This window comes from Phyllobates terribilis, unplaced genomic scaffold, assembly GCF_046119375.1.
Source record: "Phyllobates terribilis strain yellow unplaced genomic scaffold, ASM4611937v1 Scaffold_1__5_contigs__length_1240528914, whole genome shotgun sequence".
Lineage (NCBI taxonomy): Eukaryota > Metazoa > Chordata > Amphibia > Anura > Dendrobatidae > Phyllobates > Phyllobates terribilis.
The window spans coordinates 160,954,831-160,982,242 of record NW_027362761.1 but is presented as its reverse complement, the minus strand read 5'-3'; the positions used below and the strand labels follow the sequence as shown (position 1 = coordinate 160,982,242).

Below are 27,412 nucleotides of genomic sequence, written 5' to 3'. Positions count from 1 at the left end.
TGGTTGCTGCCAGTTCTGAGCTGATGGTGCTGTGGACATCTTCTGATTTCGAAGAGAAGTACGCATGATGTGTCTTTCATCATCTACACTAAGATTCCTTGGTCTACCAGTGCATCTGACCATGAGACCATGCAAATTGCACACATGTTGTCAAGTCACTGCCCACCCGCATCGGGAACACAGGGAAATCCTGAAAGTGTGCATGGCTCGACGGTCTGCCATCACACAGGGTGATTGAGGACTTTAAGTTTCAGCCCAGACAAACCCATAAAATGAACACATTAGGCCAAAAATGGTTTGAATGTTTTTTATTATAATTCAGCATTGCTTGTGATATATAAAACATATTTCAATTAATAAAAAAAGATACAAATGTGACATCATGCAGACAATAAATATTTCTATTAATGAGCACACAGGTTTTTTTGTTTTTTTTACTTTTGCATAAATTCATGATATGCAGTTACAGATTTCAGTCTTCAGTAATCATTTCAGTCCTGAGGAAAAGAAAACAAATGAAACATATATTTGTAAATGTAACATTATTTGGAACTATTCACACCACGTCTTTTCATCCTGTTAAAAGCTGCTCCTTTCATCAAATTCACCTTCAGAACAGGATTCAACAGGACACAAAATGTAGCCGAATTCTAACTTCAGCTTTAAAAACTTGTATTCCAACAGCTCTTCCTCACATATGACTTTATTACTTTGTAAGACTTTAACTTATATTAAACTTGTATTGCATTTTTTTTGAGTAAAATGAGAAAAATATAGCAAATCTCTTCTGCTTTTCTTTCTAGGTACCGCACAGGACAAGAAATCAGTTGTATCTTTTTCTACTGGGTGTTTTTTTGCAGGAGCCTTCTTTTTTTAACAAAGAATCCTATATGTAAATTATGTGAAGGTAATACTGAAGTATAATACCACTAAACAATTTAATGTCTCAGGCAAGTGATAGCACTAAACACAAAAAAATTGCCCAGACATATCAATTAGGTAGATGATTCCCTTATATCCTAACCAGCAGCACAACTACGGGATAATTCCGCCCCTATGAACTAGTAAGATAGATGCAACCTTTAATGAAATAAATTAAACCATAACGAGATAGTTCCTCCTGACCCAATAAAAGGCCGCATAGCCCCTCCTACCATGTATTTTTTTCTGTCCTCCATGGTTTGCTTAGCCTTTTGGCTTTTTCTCATTTTATGTTTCAATTTATCAGGTCGTACTTCTTAGATTGATCTGCGAAGTATATAAAGGTGTTGTTAACGTTACCCTTAGGCTATGTGCCCAAGATGCAGAAATGCTCCGGATTTTTCCTGAGCGTTTCTGCATCTCCCTGGCAGAAAAAACACATGCGGGATTGTACATGCGGATTGTACATGCGGATTGTACATGCGTTTTTCCAGCCAGGGACATGCGGAAATGAAGCGTTCTTCACATGCATTTCCGCATGCAGGTTGTCAAGCGCTTTCCAAGCGATTTTAACATCACTTGGAAAAGTGCTTGACAACTTGGTCCCACTACAAATCCATGCAACCGCCATGGATTTATATAGTGTGACCAAGTTTTAGTAAAAGAATGGTAAAAAAAATAAACCTTATACTCACCTTCCGATGGCCCCTGTCTCCTCCGGTGCGTCCGGTGTGTTGGGCGGCTCGCGGTTGTCTATAAGGACCTTCCATGACGTCATTTAGTCATGTGACAGGTCACGCGACCGCCAAGAAGCCAGGACGCATCACTATGGAGACCATCAGAAGGTGAGTATAATGTATTTTTTTATTTTAAATTCTTTTTTTTAACAGGTACTATGGTACCCAGGTATGGAGGAGAGTCTCCTCTTCTCCAGACCTGGGTACCATCCTCACATTGAATCGCTTAATATCCGCATGTGTACATGTAGTCATGCGGATATTAAGCGATTCAATGCAAGTCAATGGCGGCGAAAATGCAGCGATTACGCAAAATAATTGGTAGTGCTGTGGATTTTTCCGCAATGATAATCCGCAGCGGAAATTTCCGCAGCATGTGCACAGGACATGCGGATTATCATTGGGGAACATGGCAGGCCTTCTACCAAGCATTATTTAAGCGTTTCTGCAGCGGAATTGCCGATGCGGAAACGCTTAAAAAACGCATAGTGGGCACACAGCCTTATGCATGTTTTTCTCCCTGCATTTTGGCTGCACTTGAGCATCTTTAGCACGCTTCTAGCAGCTGGCGTTGCCATTACACTGAATGCTCCTTGCATCAAGGAAGAGATAAGTATTCTATTTTTTATTTACCTCAATATTAAATCTTAGCAACAGATCTTATCATATATATACAGTATAGACCAAAAGTTTGGACACACCTTCTCATTTAAAGATTTTTCATTTCATTTCATTTCTTAAAGTAATGATGGCCACTTGTTTTTCTTTAATTAGCTGCTTTTTTCTTGCCATAATACAAATTCTAACAGTCTATTCAGTAGGACTATCAGCTGTGTATCCACCTGACTTCTGCACAACACAACTGATGGTCCCAACCCAATTTATAAGGCAAGAAATCCCACTTATTAAACCTGACAGGGCACACCTGTGAAGTGAAAACCATTTCCGGTGACTACCTCTTGAAGCTCATCAAGAGAATGCCAAGAGTGTGCAAAGCAGTCATCAAAGCAAAAGGTGGCTACTTTGAAGAACCTAGAATATAAGACATATTTTCAGTTGTTTCACACTTTTTTGTTAAGTATATAATTCCATATGTGTTAATTCATAGTTTTGATGCCTTCAGTGTGAATGTACAATTTTCATAGTCATGAAAATACAAAAAAATCTTTAAATGAGAAGGTGTGTCCAAACTTTTGGTCTGTACTGTATATATATATACGGGGTGGTCCAAAAGTAGGTGGACAGAAAGTGTAATAAGGTTATGGATGGGGAGATTTATCAAACATGGTGTAACGTGAAACTGGCTCAGTTGCCCTTAGCAACCAATCAGATTCCACTTTTCATTCCTCACAGACTCTTTGGAAAATGAAAGGTGGAATCTGATTGGTTACTAAGGGCAACTGAGCCAGTTTCACAGATCTAGTTTTCACAGATAGATCTCCCCAAATCTGTTTTCTTTTCAGATAATTCAGATAACACATAATGACAAATTAAATACAGATCAAAGAAAATGGATTTTAACAGAGTATTGGAAATCTCAAAATGCTGAAACCGTTAGAGCAAATTGGGTCGCACAGAGGGGGCCGGTCCCTAAACTAGCAGAGCACTTCAAGTCTCAACTAGGAAATCGGAGGCTGCAGTATTTCAGGTACTGCAGCCACAATCCACATCTGTCTCACCAAGAAGGTGGCCATAGAGGACCCAGGGGACAGAGAAGACGTCGCCCGACAAGGTCCGCGATCACTGGATTGGAACACTAGGTGTGAGGTGCAGGGAGACGGCCAGAATGAACACACAGAAGGGGGTCCCACTATGTACTCTGGAGGTACCAGAGGGTTGGCTGAACCCCTCCCTGAGTAAGCACAAGACGACGTGGGAAGTTACCCTGGCCCTGGTAACTTGGAGTCTGAAAACCGTGAGTAAAACCCTGAAGACTGCACCCCACCGTCTCTGTCAGTTATTGCTGCTGCGCCATCACTCCGTGCACTACACTGCACCACGAGTGCTACTTCATAACAGCAACATCTACCCTGCCTTGGAGCTAAGCTCTACCTGTGGAGAGCTAAACCAACTCTGCTGCATTCACACCAGCTCCAGAGGACCTGCTCCGCAGCGGCGGCTCCACATAGCCGCATACCACAGGTGGCGTCACGAACTGTACATAAAAACTATAAATCCCCTGTAAATAATATTCCCCTTTTGATTGACCGCCCTGGGTCACGGGCCGGGTCACCGCCACTGTGACATCTCCCCTAGCAATGACCGGCCCGGCACCGAGTGCCCCACTGCCCAGGGGGCGCGTCATATATATATATATATATATATATATATATATATATATAGTTGAAACCAAAAGTTTTTATGTAGTGTATGTAAATATTTAATATTTGCCAAATGCCAGAATAATGAGAGAGAGAGAGAGAGAATGTTTTAAGGCATTTTTATTACTTACTGCAAAGTCAAGAGTTTACCTACATTTCATTAGTATTTGGTATCATTGCCCTTAAACTGAATGACTTGGGTCAAACATTTGGGATATCCTTCCACAAGCTTCTCACAATAGTTGGCCTGAATTTAAGCCCATTCCTCCTGACAAAACTGGTGTAACTGATCCAGGTTTGTAGGTTGCTTTGCTTGCACCTGCCTTTTCAGCTTTGCCCATAAATTTTGGCAGTATGCTTTAGGTTATTGTCCATTTGAAAGACCTATTTCTGCCCAAGCTTTAACTTCCTGGCTGATGTCTTGAGATGTTGCTTCAGTATTGCCACATAATCTTCTTTTCTCATGATGCCATCTATTTTGTGAAGTGCACCAGTCCCTCCTGCAGCAAAACAATCCCACAACATGATGCTGCCACCCCCCGTGTTTCACAGTTGGGATGGTGTTCTCAGGCTTCCAAGCTTCTCCCTTTTTCCTCCAAACGTAACGATGGTCATTATGCCCAAAAAGGTTAATTTTAGTTTCATCAGACCACAGGACATGTCTCCAAAAATTAAGGTCTTTGTTCCTGTGTGCATTTGCAAACATTAATCTGGCTTTTCAGCCCATGTTGACACGGTACTCGTTTCACTGTGGATATTGACACAAGCTTACCAGCTTCCACCATCATCTTCACAAGGTCTTTTGCTTTTGTCCTTGGCTTGATATGCACTTGTCGGACCAAAGCACATTCATTTCTGGGAGACAGAACCTGTCTCCTTCCTGAGAGGTATGATGGCTGGATATTCCCATCTTGTTTGTACTTGAGTATAATTGTTTGTACACATGTCACGGGTGTGTCGCCACGAAGATCGTCTCGATTACACAGCCTGACTTCTCGCAGCTGACTTTTTGGTGCTTTGTGTTTTCAGCAGTGAGGGAGTTAATTCTCTCTCTCTCTGTGCTAGACGAGGTCCAGCCTCACCCAGCTGCAATCAATGCTGCTGTAGTGAGTCTCCTTCAAATGCCTGCTGGTCTGTTTGGGAAGTGTCGGTGAAAGCATTTCATACAGACTTACAGAGCGGATCGTGGTATTTGGAGTTTCTGAGATAAGTGTATTTGGAGTGGTTTTTCCCTTCCTCGCTTTATCATTTATCTCCTTTCCCGTTTGGTGTTCCCTCTGTTGTAGTTGTTTAGTTTTTGTATGCAAGGTGGTTTTGGTTTTTCCCTTGTACTGTCTCGTTCGTCTAAGTACTGTGTGTGGGCATATTATTACTTGTCCTCTTTTGTTGTGATCGGGGTCCTTCTCAGGACTAGATTACTTAGGTGCAGGGATCCTCAGGAGGTAGGGGTTATGCTGGCGGCCTGGACCTCTGTACCTTTAACAGTACCTCCAGGTTGAGGGATTAGTCAGGGCCCCAGCTTAGGGTCAGCTTAGGCCCCCTACCTCCAGTATACAGAGACAGCGTGACATTTTCACCGAACCACTTAGTTTTTCTCCAGCTACCATGGATCCAGTAGCCGGTCTAGCTCGGCAGTTGCAGAGTTTGTCCATGGAGCTGGCGGACGTTAGGTCCAAGGTTTTGCATCCTCAGGAGCAAGCCGGACCAGAACCTAAAGTAGCTCTCCCTGACAGGTTCACTGGGGGGCGGGACAAGTTTTTTGTTTTCCGGGAGGCATGCAAATTGTACTTTCGGCTGCGGCCTCGGTCATCGGGGAGTGAAGAACAAAGGGTGGGAATTGTCATCTCGCTCCTACAAGGGGACCCACAATCTTGGGCGTTCTCTCTTCCCCCGGGCTCCCCGGCTCTCCAGTCAGTGGATAGGTTTTTCGCTGCTCTGGGACTCGTATATGATGACCCAGATCGGATCTCCCTTGCTGAGTCTAAGTTACGTAGGATCCAGCAGGGAGATCGTCCGGCGGAGGAATTCTGTTCGGAGTTCCGTAGGTGGGCCACGGACACCCAGTGGAATGACCCGGCTCTTAGGAGCCAGTTTTGTCAAGGTTTATCCGACAAATTACAGGATGTGTTGGCACAGTATGACTCTACCGCGTCACTGGAAGCCGCTATGGCCCTGGCTATTCGCGTTGACAGACGGCTTCGGGAGAGGTGCGGGATAACTCGACCCCCTGTGATGACTCCACCTCCTACAAGGTCCCCTCATATGGTGGTTCCCCTGGTCAGTCCAGAGGAGCCTATGCAATTAGGAGGGACATCATTTCGGGGGAGGGGACCGGTGGTGCGCCATAAGACAGGAAGGTGTTTCTTCTGCGGGAGAAAGGGACATTTTATTGGGGGGTGTCCATCCCGTCCCTTGCAGAGTGAAGAGTCGTCGGAAAACTGTTGATCCCAGGTTGTGTGGTGGACGGCAATCTGGGAGTAGGTATTTCGTCCCTAGGTTCGTCTCAGTTTCTCGTACCGGCGGAGGTGGTGGTGGGTACGAGAACTGAGAGGATATCTGTTCTTCTGGATAGTGGGGCCGGGGCTAATCTGGTTGATGCTCGGTTTGCCCGGGTTCAAGGTATGCGATTGAGTGAGTTGGCTAAACCCATCCCCATATTCTCGATCGATGCCAGGCCTCTCGGTCAGGGAAGTTTTTTGCAAGCTGTGCATGACGTAAAACTTCAAGTGGGGGCGATACATAAAGAACTGTTGTCTTGCTACGTGTTGGAGGGTCTTCCCACTCCTATAGTGTTGGGCCTTCCTTGGTTAACTAAGCATAACCCGGTTATTAATTGGCAAACCAGAGAGATATGCCAATGGAGTAAATTCTGTAATAAAAACTGCATGAACACGGTCATCGGTGCGGTTACTCCTTGGGTCTTACCTCCATTTCTGGTGGACTTTGAGGATGTATTCTCGGAGAAAGGGTGTCAGGAACTACCTCCTCATCGCGAGTATGACTGTTCTGTAAAACTGCTCCCTGAGGCCAAGTTACCTAAAGCTAGGTTGTATAACCTTTCTGGTCCTGAGAGGCAGGCCATGAAGGATTATATTTCAGAAAGTCTGGCTAAGGGGCATATTAGACCTTCATCTTCACCGGTGGCTGCGGGGTTCTTCTTTGTTAAGAAGAAAGATGGAGGCCTACGCCCTTGCCTGGATTTCCGTGAACTTAATCGGATTACGGTCCGAGATCCGTATCCACTCCCACTTATTCCCGATCTCTTTAATCAGATCGTGGGCGCCAAATGGTTCTCTAAGTTGGATCTCAGGGGGGCGTACAATCTGATTAGGATGAAGGAGGGGGATGAGTGGAAGACGGCGTTTAACACTCCGGAGGGGCATTATGAGAACCTTGTCATGCCATTCGGTCTGACTAATGCCCCGGCGGTGTTCCAACACTTTGTTAATGACATTTTTCGCCGCCTGGTGGGACAGTTTGTTGTCATATATCTGGATGATATCTTAATTTACTCGCCGGATCTGGTGTCTCATCAGGAGCACGTTAGGCAGGTGTTACAGATCTTGCGGGATAATAAACTGTATGCCAAATGGGAAAAGTGTGTGTTCGCCGTACAGGAACTCCAGTTTTTAGGCTTCCTGGTTTCAGCGTCCGGTTTTCGTATGGACCTTGGGAAAGTGCGGGCAGTTCTTGAGTGGGATCGGCCAGAGAATCTTAAGGCACTACAACGTTTCCTGGGGTTTGCTAATTATTACCGGAAGTTCATTCGTAATTTCTCGTCCATGGTTAAGCCTCTCACAGACATGACTAAAAAGGGGACGGATTTTTCTAGGTGGTCTGACAAGGCTTGTCAAGCATTCTCCTGCTTGAAAAAATGTTTTGCCTCAGCACCCATACTCCTTCAACCTGATGCGTCACAGCCATTCATTGTAGAGGTAGACGCTTCTGAGGTAGGGGTGGGAGCAGTATTGTCACAAGGTTCGTCCCCTGGTAAGTGGCATCCGTGCGCCTTTTTCTCTAAAAAATTGTCGTCCGCTGAGAGGAATTACGATGTCGGTAATAGGGAACTCTTGGCCATTAAGTTAGCTTTTGAGGAGTGGCGCCATTTTTTGGAGGGGGCAGTCCATCCGGTCACCGTCATCACCGATCACAAGAACCTGCTATATCTGGAGTCCGCGAAACGTCTGAATCCCAGACAAGCTAGGTGGTCATTGTTTTTTACCAGGTTTAATTTTGTCGTTACATATCGTCCTGGGTCAAAAAATGTAAAGGCGGATGCCTTATCTCGCAGTTTCCCTGGGGCCGGGAATACGGACCACCCGATTCCTATCCTTCAGGAGGGGGTGGTGGTTTCGGCAGTATGCTCTGAGCTGGAGGAGGAGGTATTGGAGGCTCAGGGGGACGCCCCTGTTGGACCTCCGGGGAGACTGTTCCAGATCAGTTGCGACAAAAGGTGATCGAGGCACACCATAACTCAGTTTTGGCAGGACACCCGGGGAGTAAAGCAACTGTGGATCTCCTCTCGCGTCGGTTTTGGTGGCCTAACTTACATAAGGAGGTGGTAACTTTTGTCGCGTCCTGTGGGGTTTGTGCGCGCTCTAAGACCTCACATACCCGTCCGTCTGGGGCCCTCTTACCTTTGAAGATCCCGGAGCGTCCTTGGACTCATCTGTCTATGGACTTTATTACGGACCTCCCTCCGTCTTCGGGTAAAACGGTCATACTCGTTGTAGTGGACAGGTTCAGCAAGATGGCACGTTTTATCGCTCTTCCGGCTCTCCCTAATGCTAAAACTCTTGCGCAGGTGTTCATTGGGGAGATTGTGAGGCTTCACGGGGTACCCTCCGATGTGGTGTCTGATCGGGGGTCTCAGTTTGTGTCCAAGTTCTGGAAGGCGTTTTGTGCACGGCGGGGGATGCATTTGTCATTCTCATCGGCTTTTCACCCTCAGACCAATGGTCAGACGGAACGTATGAACCAGAGCTTGGAGACATATCTCCGGTGTTTTGTGTCAGAGAACCAGGAGGACTGGGCTTCTTTCTTACCTCTGGCAGAGTTTGCTCTTAATAATAGGCGGAGCGAGTCCACTGGTAAGTCCCCGTTTTTTGGGGCATATGGTTTTCACCCCCAGTTTTGTACTTTCAGTAGGGGGGGCTCTTCGGGGGTTCCTGAGGAGGAACGATTTTCCTCATCACTCGCTTCAGTATGGAGAGGGGTGCTGAAGAATCTGAATACTATGGGGAACCGATACAAACGTATGGCTGATAGGAGGAGAGTGTCTGGTCCGGACCTAAGTGTGAACGATCGGGTATGGTTGTCTACCAGGAATATTAAACTTAAGGTTCCCTCCTGGAAACTGGGTCCCAGGTTCATCGGGCCGTACAGAATCAGTTCTATTATTAATCCGGTGGCATTCCGTCTTGACCTCCCCCCTACGTTTAAAATTCACAACGTGTTCCTCCCCCTCCAGTGGTGGTCAATGGTAACTTGGAGTTCCAGGTATCAAGGGTCATCGATTCACGTTTTAATCGCCGGTCCCTTCAGTACCTGGTTCATTGGAAAGGGTATGGTCCTGAGGAGAGGATGTGGGTTCCTGCGTCAGATATTAACGCAGACCGATTAGTTCGGGCCTTCCACACGACTCACCCGGATAAACCTGGCCCTGAGGGTCCGGAGGCCCCTCGTAGAAGGGGGGGTACTGTCACGGGTGTATCGCCACGAAGATCGTCACGATTACACAGCCTGACTTCTCGCAGCTGACTTTTTGGTGCTTTGTGTTTTCAGCAGTGAGGGAGTTAATTCTCTCTCTCTCTGTGCTAGACGAGGTCCAGCCTCACCCAGCTGCAATCAATGCTGCTGTAGTGAGTCTCCTTCAAATGCCTGCTGGTCTGTTTGGGAAGTGTCGGTGAAAGCATTTCATACAGACTTACAGAGCGGATCGTGGTATTTGGAGTTTCTGAGATAAGTGTATTTGGAGTGGTTTTTCCCTTCCTCGCTTTATCATTTATCTCCTTTCCCGTTGGTGTTCCCTCTGTTGTAGTTGTTTAGTTTTTGTATGCAAGGTGGTTTTGGTTTTTCCCTTGTACTGTCTCGTTCGTCTAAGTACTGTGTGTGGGCATATTATTACTTGTCCTCTTTTGTTGTGATCGGGGTCCTTCTCAGGACTAGATTACTTAGGTGCAGGGATCCTCAGGAGGTAGGGGTTACGCTGGCGGCTTGGACCTCTGTACCTTTAACAGTACCTCCAGGTTGAGGGATTAGTCAGGGCCCCAGCTTAGGGTCAGCTTAGGCCCCCTACCTCCAGTATACAGAGACAGCGTGACAACACATGAACGAGGCACCTTCAGGTATCTTGAAATTGTACCCAAGGATGAGCCAGACTTGTGCAAGTCCACAATTCTCTTCCTGATATCTTGGCTGATTTCTTTAGACTTTCCCATGATGCTACACAAAGAAGCAGTGTGTTTCAGATGTGCAGTAAAATACATCTACAGGTGTGTCTCTAATTAACTCAATTGCCAAAAAAACTATCAGAAGCTTCCAAACACATGACACCATCATATGGGCAGTCCAGAATTGTTTAAAGGCATAGTAATCTTAGTGTATGTAAACTTTGACTTTGCAGTAAGTAATAAAAATGCCTTGAAACATTCTCTCTCTCTCTCATTATTCTGGCATTTTGCAAATATTAAAAATTATGGTAATCCTAATTGATCCAAAACCAGAAAGGTTTATTCTGATTTCATGTCAGATATTGAGAAAAACATACATATGTGTCTTTTTAGATAGTGTATGTAAACTTCTGGTTTCAGAGATACATATACAGTATATATAAATATATAAGAATTAATTCCTGTTGTCTCATGTCTCAAAAGATGAGTGGACCAAAATTCCTCCAGAGCGTTGTAAAAAGAAGATTTTGGGTACTTACCGTAAAATCTCTTTCTCGGAGGCTTCGTTGGGGGACACAGGACACGTCTGTGAAGCTGGAGTGCACCCGCTACCTGGACACTGCATTACCTGCCATAGAAGCATACGTCTGATACTTTGTGGGAGATGCTTGCTAGGCAGTTGTGATGGGATGGGGGTACCTTGGATAAGTCGGTTACTTGTAGGAAATAAGGCGGTAACCATTCGGAAAAACACTTTCATTCCTATGGTTTCCTGTGTCCCCCAATGAAGCAATAGATAAACATTCATTGCCAGTTATCGCAAATGCTTGATTGCAGTTGTTGCTGCTAAGGGTGGCCCAACCAGTTATTAGGTTTAGGGTGCAATCACTTTTTCACACAGGGCCCTGTTGGTTTGGATTCCTTTTTCACTTGATAATAAAGACCTTCATTTAAAAACTGCATTTTGTGTTTACTTGTGTTATATTTGTCTAATATTTAAATTTGTTTTGTGATCCGAAACATTTAAGTGTGACAAACATGTAAAAAAATAAGAAATCAGGAAGGGGCAAACACGTTTCCACACCACTGTATGTGCTCGCCTGTTTTTTCTTGTTTTCCGCTTTTGTGAGCAGAGTTTAGCGATTCCAGATGTTGTTGCCTGTTTTATCAATATTAACTTTTAAAAAAGTCACAAAACTTGGAGCAGCCCCCCACCAGTCCCCCACGGTGTATTTTTGAGTATGCCAGTATTTTGACACAATTTTTATGCCATTTTTCAAAATGTGCGAATTTTGGCACCAAAAAGTCACAAAAACAGTTCAAGACTGAAAAAAGACCATTCCTGACTTTGCATCAAATTCATCAATTGTGTGCGGAATTTTGAAGAATTTGGCGACAACAACGGCAACTAATACAAGATCAAAAAGGAAAGTGACTTCTTAAAAACGCAAATAATGAATAGGTGCCTTAGTCCTTAGACATTTAGGCCCTGATTTATCATTTGTTTTTTAAGTCATTTCCTTTTTAGTCTTGTGGGGTCAATTTTGAGTTCATCAAGTATACAGAGCCCTTCGCATGGGGTTTCTTCTTGTTAAATCTCCAATGTTGTGCTGCACTTTAGGACGAAAGGGAAGTGAGGATTTATTTATTAATTTATGTTCCTTAGTCCTAACAGCACTGGAAGTACCCCAACCTAATGTCTACTTTATTATAAACACGAAGTGGGGGGTCTAAGTGATCTTTTTTAGGGTCAGAAGGCAATAGCTGATTAAGGTTTAATTTGCTTCATTAAAGATTCCATCTGTCCTGTCATACTAGTTCACAAGGGCAGAATTACCCCCATTGCAGTAAATTACCGAATATAATATTTTATTGAAAGGGTAATTAAAAATTGAATACCACACCCACACAGAAAATAAGTAAACATTTTGGCTAAGGCCAGTTGTCAGGGAGATGCAACTTCGCTGCCTCCAATCGTCAGGACAATTACGCAATTAAGTGACTAGTGATGGAAAGGCGGCAGCTGTTTCCACTACTAGGCGGGTTAATGGGGAACTTACAGTGAGCGTAGGGTATATACACCTCTGATTCCAACGTGTGGAATATACAATATGTATGTACTCCAGTATGGTCACTGCCAACTCCACAATAACAAAGGAACTACTAGCTGCCACCACCAATCGTTTATACAGGCCGAATGAACACCCGTTACAGGTAGCGTATGGCTTCAGGGGTGTTTTTTACAGAACAAGTGGAACAAAGTTTTTAATTTTTATATTTTTAATCTGGAAAGGTAGGCAGTATTTCTAAAAAAATATACAAAGATGTTACAAAATGGGAACATTGTATGTTGTCCCCGTATTTGTGTGGGTTTCCTCTGGGTACTCCAGTTTTCTCCCACACTCCAAAATACATACTGATAGGGAATTTAGATTATGAGCCCCAATGGGGACAGTGCCAATAATGTCTGTAAAGCGCTGTAAAATTAACAGCGCTATGTAAGTGAGTAAAATAAATAACAAAAGAAAAGTACTAAAACTGTGTCATGGAAATGGCTCACTTAGCAGAGGAAGGTACTCCTTAAGAAAATAGACAGAACTACAGCAGGCTGTACCTTCCAGGACTGACAAAATACAAAAGCCCAAATTCAGCTTTTCATTAGATCAAAGTTAAGCCCACATAGCTCCCGTTGGTGAGCTCATACAGGGGCTTATCGTGGGATGTGCTAGGTCTTTTGGAAGTTTATAAGATCCCCAACTTCAGGATATCTTCACCCCTGGGTGTCCCAGGCGGTAGATATTGTTTTCTTGTTTCCACGGAGATGTGAGTGAATGCGCTATGTTCGTCCCTTCGCTACAACGCCGAAAATATATCGAAAAAAAATATTGGATCGATGCAAACCCCAATATTCATCACTGACCACTGGCTCCAAAATGTCTGGGACCAGTGCTTTGAACAGAGGGAGCTCTTGCCTTGGAAGTGTACTTTTCCACCTCTAAATAAAAAAATCAGAGTCTTGGTGGTGGGTTCTCAGAGCAGATCTCCTTTTTAATTACATGGTCACTGCAGGAGGTCCCTACTAGAGATGAGCGTTGTTCTACTCGAACTGTTCGCCAATCTCAAATTCGAGCTGTTTTGGGCGGTGTTCGAGCCGGTCGGCGAACACGAACAATTTGAGAAAAATTCGGCTGTTCGAGGTTATGTTCGATAACTGTTCGTGCACCAAAATCATAACTGGATTTTTTCTCAGTAATGATGAAAATTAATGTTAATACGCAGTTTGAGTGTACAGCGGGGCGGGGGGAGGGGCAGGGGATGGATCTCTGCAGGAACAATGAAGATCTCCATTTTTTTTTCTCTTTCCCGCATTTGCAGTGGGGAGGTGCAATCTGTCAGCCTATCAGCAGCGCACACACGGAGCGAAGTGCTTTTTTTCACACAAGCAAGGGCATGTGTGATTGGCAGTGTATGTCACATGTCCTTGCCCTATAAGACCAAGCCATTTTCCCCGTCGCCACCATTTTCTCACTGCTGCAGCTGCGTGTTAGACGGCACCGCTGTTGCTGTGTGCGCTATACCTTGTTAATTTCAAGCCAATTTTCGCACAAATATACAGATAGCTTGGGAGTAGGGAATAGTTGTGATTGCAGTCCTTTTAAGGACTAGGTTACAGCATTTCCTACGACTTTTATCAGGCAGGTCTGTGCTCTTAAATAGATAGATTGTGGGAGTAAAGACTAATTGTAATTGGAGTCCTTTTCAGGACTAGGTTACATCAGTTCCTATCAGTTTTTGCCAGGCAGGTCTGTGCCAGTGCTGTGCAAGTTTTTTTCACAGCATTTGGCTGAATCTAGCAAAGCTAATCCTTTTTGGCCTATTGCAGAGTGTGTTAGTCAGTGGAGTAGCCTATCTGTGTTGCAAGATATACCACCTGTGTATAGAATACCAATTTTTTTACTGCACCTAGTGAAGTAAAATCTTTTGGGCATAGCATCATTCTATTAGTCCATCTATACTGACCTCCATCAGGTTGCAAACTGAATATAATTTTTTTCTGCATCTAGCTCTGAAAAAATATTTGGGCTTCTAGCGGTGTGTGGGACTTGGTCTATTAGTCCATCTATACTGACCTCCATCAGGTTGCAAATTAAAAATAATTTTTTTCTGCATCTAGCTCTGAAAAAATATTTGGGCTTCTAGCAGTGTGTGGGACTTGGTCTATTAGTCCATCTATACTGACCTCCATCAGGTTGCAAATTAAAAATAATTTTTTTCTTCATTTATCTCTGAAAAAATATTTGGGCTTCTAGCAGCGTGTGGGACTTGTTCTATTAGTCCATCTATACTGACCTCCATCAGGTTGCAAATTAAAAATAATTTTTTTCTGCATCTAGCTCTGAAAAAATATTTGGGCTTCTAGCAGTGTGTGGGACTTGGTCTATTAGTCCATCTATACTGACCTCCATCAGGTTGCAAATTAAAAATATTTTTTTTCTGCATCTAGCTCTGAAAAAATATTTGGGCTTCTAGCAGTGTGTGGGACTTGGTCTATTAGTCCATCTATACTGACCTCCATCAGGTTGCAAATTAAAAATAATTTTTTTCTTCATTTCTCTCTGAAAAAATATTTGGGCTTCTAGCAGCGTGTGGGACTTGTTCTATTAGTCCATCTATACTGACCTCCATCAGGTTGCAAATTAAAAATAATTTTTTTCTGCATCTAGCTCTGAAAAAATATTTGGGCTTCTAGCAGTGTGTGGGACTTGGTCTATTAGTCCATCTATACTGACCTCCATCAGGTTGCAAATTAAAAATAATTTTTTTCTTCATTTAGCTCTGAAAAAATATTTGGGCTTCTAGCAGTGTGTGGGACTTGTTCTATTAGTCCTTCTATACTGACGTCCAGCAGGTTGCAAATTGAATATAATTTTTTTCTGCATCTAGCTCTGAAAAAATATTTGGGCTTCTAGCGGTGTGTGGGACTTGGTCTATTAGTCCATCTATACTGACCTCCATCAGGTTGCAAATTAAAAATAATTTTTTTCTGCATCTAGCTCTGAAAAAATATTTGGGCTTCTAGCAGTGTGTGGGACTTGGTCTATTAGTCCATCTATACTGACCTCCATCAGGTTGCAAATTGAATAAAAAAAATTTCTGCTTCTAGCTCTGAAAAAATATTTGGGCTTCTAGCGGTGTGTGGGACTTGGTCTATTAGTCCATCTATACTGACCTCCATCAGGTTGCAAATTAAAAATAATTTTTTTCTGCATCTAGCTCTGAAAAAATATTTGGGCTTCTAGCAGTGTGTGGGACTTGGTCTATTAGTCCATCTATACTGACCTCCATCAGGTTGCAAATTGAATAAAAAAATTTTCTGCATCTAGCTCTGAAAAAATATTTGGGCTTCTAGCGGTGTGTGGGACTTGGTCTATTAGTCCATCTATACTGACCTCCATCAGGTTGCAAATTGAATAAAAAAATTTTCTGCATCTAGCTCTGAAAAAATATTTGGGCTTCTAGCGGTGTGTGGGACTTGGTCTATTAGTCCATCTATACTGACCTCCATCAGGTTGCAAATTAAAAATAATTTTTTTCTGCATCTAACCCAGCCAATAGTTTTGGCCTAATACCACAGTTTGGCCACTCAGCTCTGCTCGGTTACCATCCATTGTTTTTTTGTGCAAACAACTCCAGAGTTGTGAATTAGTTAACCACCAAAATGAGTGGAAAAAGGCCTGCTGCTGGTGGAAAGGGGAATAGGCGTGTTGGGAAGGGGAAAAAAGGTTGTGTCCGTGGGGTAGGTGCAGAAGAAAGACCATCTTCCAGCCAAACTAAAATGTCTACTTCTTTTAGCGGACAATGTGATAAGATCCCTTTCTTACGGCCACGCCAATCGCTACAAATTCCAGATGAGGCACAAAAACAGCAGGTGCTTCAACGGATATCAAGTGCTCCTTTAAGTGGGCTCTCCTCCACATCAACTTCAACATCACAAATACTCCAGTCCTCAAAGGTGTCACCCAAATCGCACTTGCTTCCTCACAGCTCCCAAATCTCCAGCTGCCCGTCTGAGTATGAGGTAGAACAGATGGTTGAGTCTGCAGAGCTGTTTACTCATACTATAGCCTGGGAATCAGAGGTCGACTCCAGCGCTTCTGTGAATCCAGACGAGGAAATGATCTGCACTGATGCCCAGAATCTTTATGAGTCGGATCCAGGACCAGACGCAGAAGGTTCTGACCATAATGTAGACCCTCATTCCCAAACTGTAACTCCTGTTGGTGGAGACAATGAGGAAGACGATGATAAGACTCAAATACCTGATTGGAGCGACAACTTTAGTTTTTTGTCAGGGCAGGAACAGGTTGGCTCTGAGGACGACGGGTGTGATAACGCACAGGGTGATGATGATGAGGTCGGAGATCCCACTTACTGTCAACCCACAGTCAGCCAAGAGATGAGGTCAGCAGAGGAGGTGGAGGAAGATGCTAGTGACGACGAGGTCAGGTTGCGCCTTCCTGGACAGAGACGTAGTACTGGAAGCACGTCAACAACTGCATCCTCAAACACAACTCTGCCTCTCACCACAAGTCGTGGTGGCTCTTCAGGTCGCATGGGTGCTAAGCCTTGCATAGCCTGGGCATTTTTTCAGATCGATAAAGATGACCCAACTCGTGTTATCTGTAACATTTGTCAGCAAAAGCTAAGTAGAGGCCAAAAAATACATAGTTTGAGTACTTCATGCATGAACCGGCACATGGACATGAAGCATAAGTTGCAGTGGGAAGCTCAGTGTGCTACAATGCGGTCTAGCCGGCCGGGCCAACCACCGTCTGCCATATCTTGTGCATCCGCGGCCTCTTCATCCTCTGTGACTGGGGGGACAGCAGTCACACCTGTTTTGGGGCGCAGACCTGCCACCTCTTTACCCGCAACAGCCAGCGTGATTGGCAGGTCATCATTTTCTTTGGAGGTGGTAACACCAGCTGGTCTTGAGCGCTGTCCGACATCGATAGCACCACCTTTGGATCAAGGCAACCTAACATGTCCGCCTGCATCTTCCTCACAGACCGGCAGTTTGCCGGGGACACCCTTATCAACCCCGTCTAAGCACAATAGCCAGCCCTCGGTCCCTCAGATGTGGACAAGTAAAAGACCATTTCCTCCTAGCCATGAGAAAGCTAAGAGGTTGAATTTCACCATCTGCAAGCTCTTGGCTACAGAAATGCTGCCTTTCCGCCTGGTGGACACAGAGGATTTTCGAGACCTTATGTCCGTCGCAGTGCCCCAGTACCAGATGCCCAGTCGGCACTACTTCTCAAAGAAAGGTGTGCCTGCGCTCCACCAGCATGTCGCACACAACATCACCGCTTCTTTGAGAAACTCTGTGTGTGACAGGGTGCATTTCACCACAGACACTTGGACGAGTAGGCATGGACAGGGGCGTTACATGTCGCTGACTGGGCACTGGGTAACTATGGTGACAGCAGGACAAGGGGCTGCTGTCCAAGTCTTGCCGTCCCCACGAGTTGTGCGTCAATCCTCTTTATGTCATTTTTCCTCCACTGCTTCTGCCTCCTCAACCTCCTCTCGGTCTTCCACCTGCACCCAAAGCCTGTCTGGTCATGCCACAAGCTTTCTAACTGCGCAGAAGGGATCCTGCACACCTCCTTACTATGCTGGCAGTAGGGCTCAACGTCATCAGGCGGTTTTTACATTGAAATGTCTGGGAAATGTGAGTCACACAGCTGAGGAGTTGTGGTCAGCTCTGGAGAACCAATTTCATGAATGGTTGTCTCCACTGGACCTGAAACCAGGGAAGGCCGTGTGCGACAATGCTGCAAACCTGGGTGCGGCCCTTCGCCGGGGCAATGTCACACACGTGCCTTGTATGGCTCACGTGTTGAACCTGGTTGTCCAGCAATTTTTAGCCCACTATCCCAGACTAGATGGCCTTCTGCAGAGGGCACGGTCGCTGTGTGCTCACTTCCGCCGTTCGCATCCCGCAGCTCAGCGACTTACATCTCTACAGAAGTCGTTGGGCCTGCCACTTCACCGGCTAAAATGCGATGTGCCTACCCGGTGGAATTCAACTCTGCACATGTTGCAGCGACTGTGGCAGCACCGACAAGCCCTGGTGCAATACGTTCTGACGTATAGCCTGGGCCAACGAGATTCAGAGGTGGGGCAAATCACGCTGGAGGAGTGGTCTCAGATCAGGGACCTATGCACCCTTCTGCACAGTTTTGAAATGGCGACGAAGATGTTTAGTGCTGACGATGCCATTATCAGCATGACTATTCCGGTGATTTACATGCTGGAGCACATGTTAAACAGAATTCGGAGTCAGGTGGTGGCACAAGAGGAGGTGGAGGAAGTAGAGGAGGAGGAGTTGTATGCGGAAGGGCTAACATCTGCAAGGTCCAGACGGTCGGCAGCACCAAGGCGGCAGGCATGTGAGGGTGGGGGAGATGGTTTAACCAGGGCGCATGGTAGCAGCCAAACTAGTGAGGAAGGTGCAGGAGCCCAGGAAGAAGTGGAGGACGAACTGATGGAAGACTCATCAGATGAGGGAGACCTTGATCACATTTCTGTTGTGCGAGGTTGGGGGGAGAGGACAGAGGAAGGAAGCATGATTGTTACCTCGCCACCAACACAACAGGGACTTGGTGCTCCTGGATGCGCAACACACATGAGTGCCTTCTTGCTGCACTACCTGCAACATGACCCTCGAATTGTGAGAATTAGAAATAATCCTGACTACTGGGTTGCCACACTGTTAGATCCCCGGTACAAAAGTAAATTTGCAGAAATTATTCCTGCCATAGAAAGGGATGCACGCATGCAGGAGTATCAGCAGAGACTGTTGCAGAATCTTACATGTGCTTTTCCACAAAATACCAGTGGTGCACGTAGTGAATCTCACAGTTCCAACTTGCCAACCGTGGGACCGTCAAGTGTTCAGCACTCAAACCGTAACAGAACCACAGTATCTGCTGGTAACATCAATTTTGCGGAATCATTTCACCACTTTTTTAGCCCATCCTTTGCAAGGCCACAGGAGACAAGAAGTCTGACACATAGTCAACGCCTAGAGACGATGGTACAGGAGTATCTCCAAGTAAACATTGAAGCCACGACTGTGTCACTGGACTCTTGCTCTTTTTGGGCTTCCAATCTGGATAAATGGCCGGAGCTAGCCACTTACGCCTTGGAGATCTTGTCATGCCCCGCAGCCAGCGTTCTGTCTGAACGTGTGTTCAGCGCTGCTGGTGGTGTGCTGACAGATAAGCGCACGCGGCTCTCCACTGATAATGTAGACAGACTCACGTTCATAAAGATGAACAAATCATGGATCCGAAACGACTTTTCTACCCCTGTGTCATCCTGGGGAGAGTAAAAGCTTGATGATTGGTTAAAATCACCCTACCAACCGTTTTAAGCTTTCAAATTACTAATCATGTTTATCTGTATCTTGACTGGAAAATAATTTGGGCTTTGTAGCAGTGTGCAGCACTGATCCTATTAGGCCATCTATAATAAGCTTCACCAGATTTAAAATTAAAAATAATTTTTAGCTGCATCTAGCCCGGAAAATAATTTTGGGGCTCCGAGATGCGCAAGACACATAAGTGCCTTCTTGCTGCACTACCTGCAGCATGACCCTCATATTGTCAGAATTCGAAGTAATCATGACTACTGGGTTGCCACACTCTTAGATCCCCCAAACTTTTCGATCAACCTTTTCATTTTAATAAAGACCAAAAAAATGGTCATTTTTGAAATTATAAGCATTAGCAGGTTGTTAGAAACTGAAATCAAACAGTTTTCAACTCAAAACTTTATTCTAGGTGATGTTACATTTTCACATAGGACCCCTTGTTCGAAAGGAGCTTCTGAACTCTCTCGTCCATTGAATTTGTCAGGTTTTGGATGGTTTCTGCTTCAATTGTTTTGCATGAGGACAGAATACCCTCCCAGAGCTGTTGCTTAGATGTGAACTGCCTCCCGCCATCATAGACACTCCTTTTAATGATGCTCCAAAGGTTCTGAATGGGGTAGAGGTCAGGGGAGCATGGGGGTCACACCATAAGTTTGTCCCCTTTTATGCCCATATCAGCCAGAGATGCAGATGTTTTATGTGCAGCATGAGATGGTGCATTATCATGCAGAAAAATGATCTTGCTGTGAAATACACGGTTCTTCTTCTTGAACCATGGCAGGAAGTGCTGTTTGAGAAAATCCACATACATTATGGAGTTCATCTTTAGCGCCTTCAGGGATCCTAAAGGGGCCGACAATCTCTCTCCCCATGATTCCAGCCCAAAACATTACTCCACCTCCTCCTTGTTGGCGCTGTAGCCGTGTTTGCGTGGGGTGTCCATCAACCAGCCATCCTCCACTCCATTCATCTGGACCATCGAGCGCTGCACGGCACTCATCCGTGAACAAAACAGTTTTGAAATCAGTCTTCATGTAATGTTTGGCCCACTGGAGCCGTTTCTGCTTGTGTGAAGTGGATAGAGGAGGTCAACAGGATGGCATATGCACAGCTGCAAACCTCTGAAGGACCCTGCATCTTGTTGTTCGGGGGACGTTGGAGGCACAAGCAGCTTCAAAAACTTGTCTGCTGCTATGACAAGGCTTTTTTGCCGCTGCTCTTTCAACCTGACGTAATTGCCTGTAGGAAAGAGTCCTCAATTTGCCCTTATCAGCACGCACACGTGTGTACTGTGAATCAGCTACATACTTCTTGATTGCCAAGACACTTCATCCTGATCATCGCACAATGTTGATTGTAGTCATGCCTTGACCTAAACACTCCACAATTTGTTGCTTCTCAGCAGCCGACACATCCTTTTTCTTTCCCATTTTGGCAGAAAATGTAGGCTGCTTAATAATGTGAGAGAGCCTTCTTAAGTAGTCTTGCCTTTATTGGACACACCTGCCAAACTAATTAGCACAGGTGTCTGCAATTGCTTACAGTGATATAAAGAGCCCTGACACACATCACCATCAATGAGTTTAACTGACAAACAAACAAATTCTTCCCTTATCACTCCTAAACACTTTTTGCATAATAATTTGGAACGCGGTGTACATGTGCTTTTCCACAAAACACCAGTGGTTCACGTAGTGAATCTTACAGTTCTAACTTGCCAACCGTGGTCTGTATGGAATTGTTCAATAAAGGGCCCAAAATTAAGATAACATAGATGGGAGAGGTCTCTATGAATAGGAATTCCTAAGTATTTGATACCCTGTGAGGGCCAGGCAAAGGGAAAGTTGGACTGGATGGAATTCTATATGGATTTAGGGAGGGAGACATCGAGGGCCTCAGACTTCGCTGCATTGATTTTAAAATTTTACCATGTAACAAAGTGATCTATTTCAGCCATAACAGCAGGGATGGATATATGTGATTGAGTGATATATACTAGGACATCATCAGCAAATAGAGAGCACTTGTACTCGGTGCCTCCCACCTCAATCCACCTAATATTGGGGTTATGGCGAATTGATGAGAGCAGGTGCTCTGTCACTAGGATGTATAAGAGAGGGGACAGAGGACATCCCTGCCTTGTCCCATTGGTGATTGTGAAAGGTGATGAAAATGTTCTGACGCACCCCCTGGGCCTTGGGACACCCGGAGCCGGACCCTTTTTGGTGGATGCTGGTGGTTGTAGTCTTCGTGGCGGCGATCCGGTTCCGTGGCTCAGGGCGGTCAAACCAGTGGCGGAACTATTTATGTGGTTTTGATGTTTAAATGTCCGACTACGCCACCCGTGGATTGCGGTCAGAGTGAACCGCCGCTACAGGGCAGACCGCTAAGGCTGGTGTTGTGGGTGCAGCAGAGCGTAGCATAACTCCCCACGGGAGGAGTATAGCCTCAGGGCAGTGTATGCGGAGGATGGGGGTGATGGTGCAGGGCAGCAGCAGTAACGACACGGAGTCAGTGATGCAGTTCAGGGCCTTTACTCACAGTTCTTATTATCCAGACCACGTCTGCAGGTAACGGCTGCCCACGTCGTACTGTGCTCACCAGGTGAGGGGCTCAGACAACTCCCAGATAACTTTGGAGCGCTTCACAGGACCCCCTTTGTGTGTCCTTTGTCTGGCCTTTCTTACCAACACTTCTGTCCGGCTGCCTCGGGCCTCCTCTTGGTAAACTTGGCGCCAGTTTCCCTGACCCTATGTGGTGCCTTCCTAGCGGGTGGAGCAAGGGGCTGCGCCACATAAAATGTCAGAGCCTCCGGTTTCTAGCTGAGGGTCGTTTCCTGCCTCCACTAGTTCGGGGACCGGTCTCCCCCTTTGGCCTGACCCCTCCACGCAGGTGGATTCGGGCGTGCGGTGGCGACTCGCCCGTCCGCACCCCTGGGATCCCTTCATTCCTCGTTCCTGGAGCCTTCTCCGCTCCTCTTCCTTCCTTCTCCCTCTTGCAGGCCTGGGCCTCTGTTACTAGGCCCGCCTCCGGAGCAGAGCTCATGCAGAGCCCCTGCTCCCTGCCACTTCTGCTCAGACTTCTCTGCACTGAACTAAGATGGTGCCCACCTTTTATACTCCCTTCTCAATGCACCCAGGAACTGCTTCCTCCCTGCTCCTGCACTGCAGGGTTCCCCTTCCTCAGTGTTCCCTCCCCCCACTCCAGCCAGGGACAGGGACTGTCGTGCCCATCTCAGGGGCATATTGGTCGCCCTGCCCCACGGCAATGTGGTGTAATGCATGCAGGTGTCGGGTCCTGATCCACACTCCATCCTTATCTGAGAGTGAGATATCACACCTCTGGGTGAGGTGCAATACGTCTGTAGCAACCGAGCCCTCGGTGCTACAGTTCCATTTATCTTCAGCCTAGGTGACGTATTGTGATACAGGGCCGTGATTTTGGCTATAAAAGGGTCCCCTAGACCCCTACCCCAAGCTTTTTAAGAGAATCATATATGGCGTGCCAGGAGACTCTATGGAATGCTTTCTCAGCATCCAACGAGAGTATCTACTTACAAATTTTTAACTGCATCTAGCCCAGGAAATACTTTGTGCCTAGTAGCAGTGTCTGCTAGTCAGCGGATTATCCCGGCTGTTAAGCAAGCTACACCACCTGTAGTTTGGACACTTAATTTTTTCAAAGGAAATGCTTCGGGACCACGGGATACTTAGTGAAGAGCATCAGGAGGCACCCCAAGGCATAGGGGCTGGGACTGGCACTAGGATGCCTTGCGGTGGACAGCCGAGCTCGATCCTTATAAAAGCTTTTTAACTGCAGCAGCTTTAGTGGACGCTACTGGAGCTGGAATTACGCAGCTGCTGGCATGAGACTTGCCCTCCAATAGATCCTTGTAAATGGATTTAAAGTGTATTCATTCAAATTAGAGGGACAATTTAAATTAAAAAGCTTAGAGCTGCCTCCACCACAGGGGGGCTCTCTCGACCCACCAGCGGACAGGCACCAGTATTGGGAGAGGGGGGCTGGCCGTCAGGGTTCACCGCGGCTCTGGCACAAACCCGGCGACACGGAGGTGGCACGGGCAGGAGCGGACTGGCCGTCTCGGCTTCTCACTTTTTGGATTTTAGAAGGGCATGACATGCCTATATCTGTGTCTCCCCCTCCTTTTACTCCTCCACCTCTTTTCTTTTCGCATGACTATATGTACTTGTCACTTTTCCATGTGTTAGTTGTGTCTTCTGAGCAGTTTGTCAGCTTTTGGACACCTTTGAAGGTGTTTTCTATGTGTTTCTATGTGTTTTTGTTTGCCTGCCATTGATTTTAACGGTGTTCGAAGGTGTTCGACGAACAGTTCGACGAACTGTTCGGCGAACACACGGGTGTTCGACGAACCGAACCGAACTCGAACACTACGGGGGTGGCTCAACACTAGTCCCTACTTCAATGGAGGTTGGAGTGACAGCTCTTTCACTTCCCCAGTTATAATTAATCCCATATGTTCAATGTGAGGGTGATATGTCCCCTGTCTGGAGATGTCTTTATGAATTTTAATTTTTTCTTTACGACACCGGTTTTAAGCATCCAACAAGTCCCCATGGCTTCCAGGTTAATTCATGGGCACCATGCAATAGTGTTGTGGTACACCAATGGGCTGATAGATACCGTTATGTATCAAATATCTTATACATCACAACTGCTAATGACTGCAGCCTCTAAGGGATTAAACAGCAGGTATCATCCTTCACTCCAATCCTAACAGTTGCAACAGGAGAGTAACTTTGTGTTATAGCAGTGCTGCCTGGAAAATCTTCTGGATACAGTTGACAGTACCTACAAGATCCCTGTGGTTAAAGCCTTCACTGTGTGGAGATTAGCACCTGCCAGTGACAGATAACTCTGTTGCTGGTTGTTAAGGTGTTAAAGTTAGCTTTGGAAAAAAAGTACATTTGATCAGTATGCAAAAACATAGTGTGAACCTTGCCTTAATGACAAACCAGGTCTTGTTCTCAGATACATTTTCCATTGATTGCTCTCAGTCAACAAATAGAAAAACACATTATAGGAATATTCTAGTTCATCTACGTTTTATCTTACATTCTTTAAAACAGTTTTTCTTCCAAACTGCTGTTCAGTGATCTCCTAGATGATCGTTCAAGAATGCGATCCACTTCGCCCTTTGATAGATCCTAAAATTACATGCGAAATGGAGTATGGTAAAATATACAACACTCAGTAGTTTATGAGCTGGCATCATCGACTCACATTTTTGTCAGATATGTGTGGGCGATATTAGACCCAATATAACTGTGTAGGTGGTGTTGCTGAGTAATCAATCTTGCAATATCAACAAAGTTGTCTGGAACGCACATGATTAGTAGGAATAAATCCTCAATACTTTGTGTAAGAAATGTATACGGTTACAGGGGTTGCCCAAGATTTTTTTTAAGAAAAATGGACTCAAATCAGGGAGTGTGAGAAAGTAACAAATATTACCTTTAAAGGGGTATTCCCATCACCAAGATCCTATCCCAATATGTAGTAGGTGTAATAATAATAATATTAGCGAATACCTCCAATTAGAAATGTAGTGTCGTTTTTCTGATTCAATGTCTCTTTCCTCATGTGCAAAACGCATTTCGGCTGCGGTACGTTAAAAAAGGGACATGTCAGCAGGTTTTTCACACGGACACACGGTCCATGTGAAAAACCTGACATGTGCGCACCACCATTGAATACAATGGGTGTGCGCGTGTCCGTATTTGCGGTCCTTAAAAAACGGACGTGTGAAGGAGGCCTAAATTTGCACAAAGCTACTTCTTATGGTGGCATCATGGATGGATAACTTTATACTCACCAAGGATAGTCTTTGCTTGGCACTGTGAGTGGATAACAGGTTACGCACTCGATTGTGTATTGATTCCCAGGTGTTATTCTCAGATCTCAACCTAAAATGGAAACATATTGAACTTTGCCACATGACACCGAGCAATGACTCCACTTATGCTGGAATAGTAAATTAATGAAAGATAACTGCGCCTATCATACCACTTTACATTAGTGACCTCAGGATATCATGTTACTTCATGAATAAAATTCTGACTTTGTGGAAAGTGAATACTGACCTTGCCCTTAGAGATCCTCTGAGAACTGGACTTGTTCTTAAATCCTGCAAGGAATGGGCACTGGAAGTGAACGGGGCATCCAGAGAAGATTCGGTGTTAAGGTCATCTATATCCAGGCAGTCCTGAGTAACACATTTAGTATTTAGATTTCGGTAAGCTACCACAAAGAAAAAGGCCTAAAGGGTTTGTCCAAGATTCTAAACAAATAGAAGTCTTCTTCCAAGAACAGCATCACATCTGTCTACAAGTTGTGTCTGGTATTGCAGCAGAACTCTATTGAGGTGAATGGTGCAGAACCACACACAAACTAGACTGGAGTGGTGCAGTGTTTTGAAAAAGGCAGACAGTGTTATACCATATACTGCAGTACAACTGTACAACTGCATTGCAGGATATAGTAAGAATCATGGTATCCTATGATTGCAAGGCACAATCTGCTCTTCATAGGGGAACCATCACAGCAGGCATGGGGGTTTTCAGCAAACCACCAGCTGTGGCGTATGGAATGGCGAGCCCCTAGGGCTATCGCTTTAAATTACTCTGTCAGAAGTTAACATCAGCGCAGGGAGCTCGACTCCACTTGCTGCTGTTAGAGGCAGATGATGACTGAATAAGACAGTCATCATGTGCCAGGAATGGGACGGACTAAACTCCTGAGCTCCATACACATGCTCCCGCCAAGAACTGTACGGGTCTGATGCTCATTGCCAAGGGGTTAACATATTACACATCTCGAACCAGGGAATAGAAATCATTTAGTATCACTGTGAAAAAGAGGAGTTTAGATATTTAGATGTACAGTTGATTAGCCCATTTTAAAGAGCGAGAGCTGACACTTCTTTCAGCAATATGTGAACAAATAATCCTTTAAAAATATTCTTTATTACTATAGTGTTAAAAACACCAATACACCTGTGTAACATACATTGTTAAACTATAGGGAAACCTATCATTAAAGGGGTATTCCCATCTCCAAGATCCCATCCCAATATGTAGTAGGTGTAATAATAATAATATTAGCAAATATCTCCAATTAGAAATGTAGTATCATTTTTCTGATTCCCTATGTCTTTTTCCTCATGTGCAGGCACTGCAGGACCTTAGGTATCCATGGTTATGACCACTGATATAGTGACAGTTATTTAGCTAGTTGCTAGTGGTCGTACCCATGGATACCTAAGGTCTTGCACATGAGGAAAGAGACATAGCGAATCAGAAAAATTATACTACATTTCTAATTGAAGGTATTTGCTAATATAATTATTATATCACCTACTACATACTTGGATATGATCTTGGAGATGGGAATACCCCTTTAACTGCTTGTGCCTCAACACGTTTCCCTGTCCACTCGGTTCATCGAGAGGCTTGATAGATGGATATATGATATTGAGTTGATGGTTGATAAACACAGGATGATTCTGGTATATATTACCCCTAAATGTTAACCAATATTATTTTAATTAAATGGTCCCTG

The 27,412-nt window shown here is 45.0% G+C and overlaps 1 protein-coding gene across 3 annotated transcripts in view; it reads right to left on the bottom strand.

Annotated features, from left to right (window-relative positions):
- Positions 1-358: 358 nt before the first annotated feature.
- Positions 359-27,412, bottom strand: part of SPATA6L (spermatogenesis associated 6 like) — a 93,413-nt gene continuing 66,359 nt past the window's right edge. For all 3 annotated transcript variants that reach the window (XM_073669132.1, XM_073669140.1, XM_073669135.1), the window contains exons 11-14: positions 25,936-26,057; positions 25,668-25,758; positions 24,908-24,999; positions 359-497 (exon numbers count right to left, since the gene is read on the bottom strand). In XM_073669132.1, the coding sequence (XP_073525233.1) occupies positions 24,913-24,999; positions 25,668-25,758; positions 25,936-26,057 (300 nt within the window). In that variant the 3' untranslated portion in view covers positions 359-497; positions 24,908-24,912. The remainder of the gene's footprint in view (positions 498-24,907; positions 25,000-25,667; positions 25,759-25,935; positions 26,058-27,412) is intronic.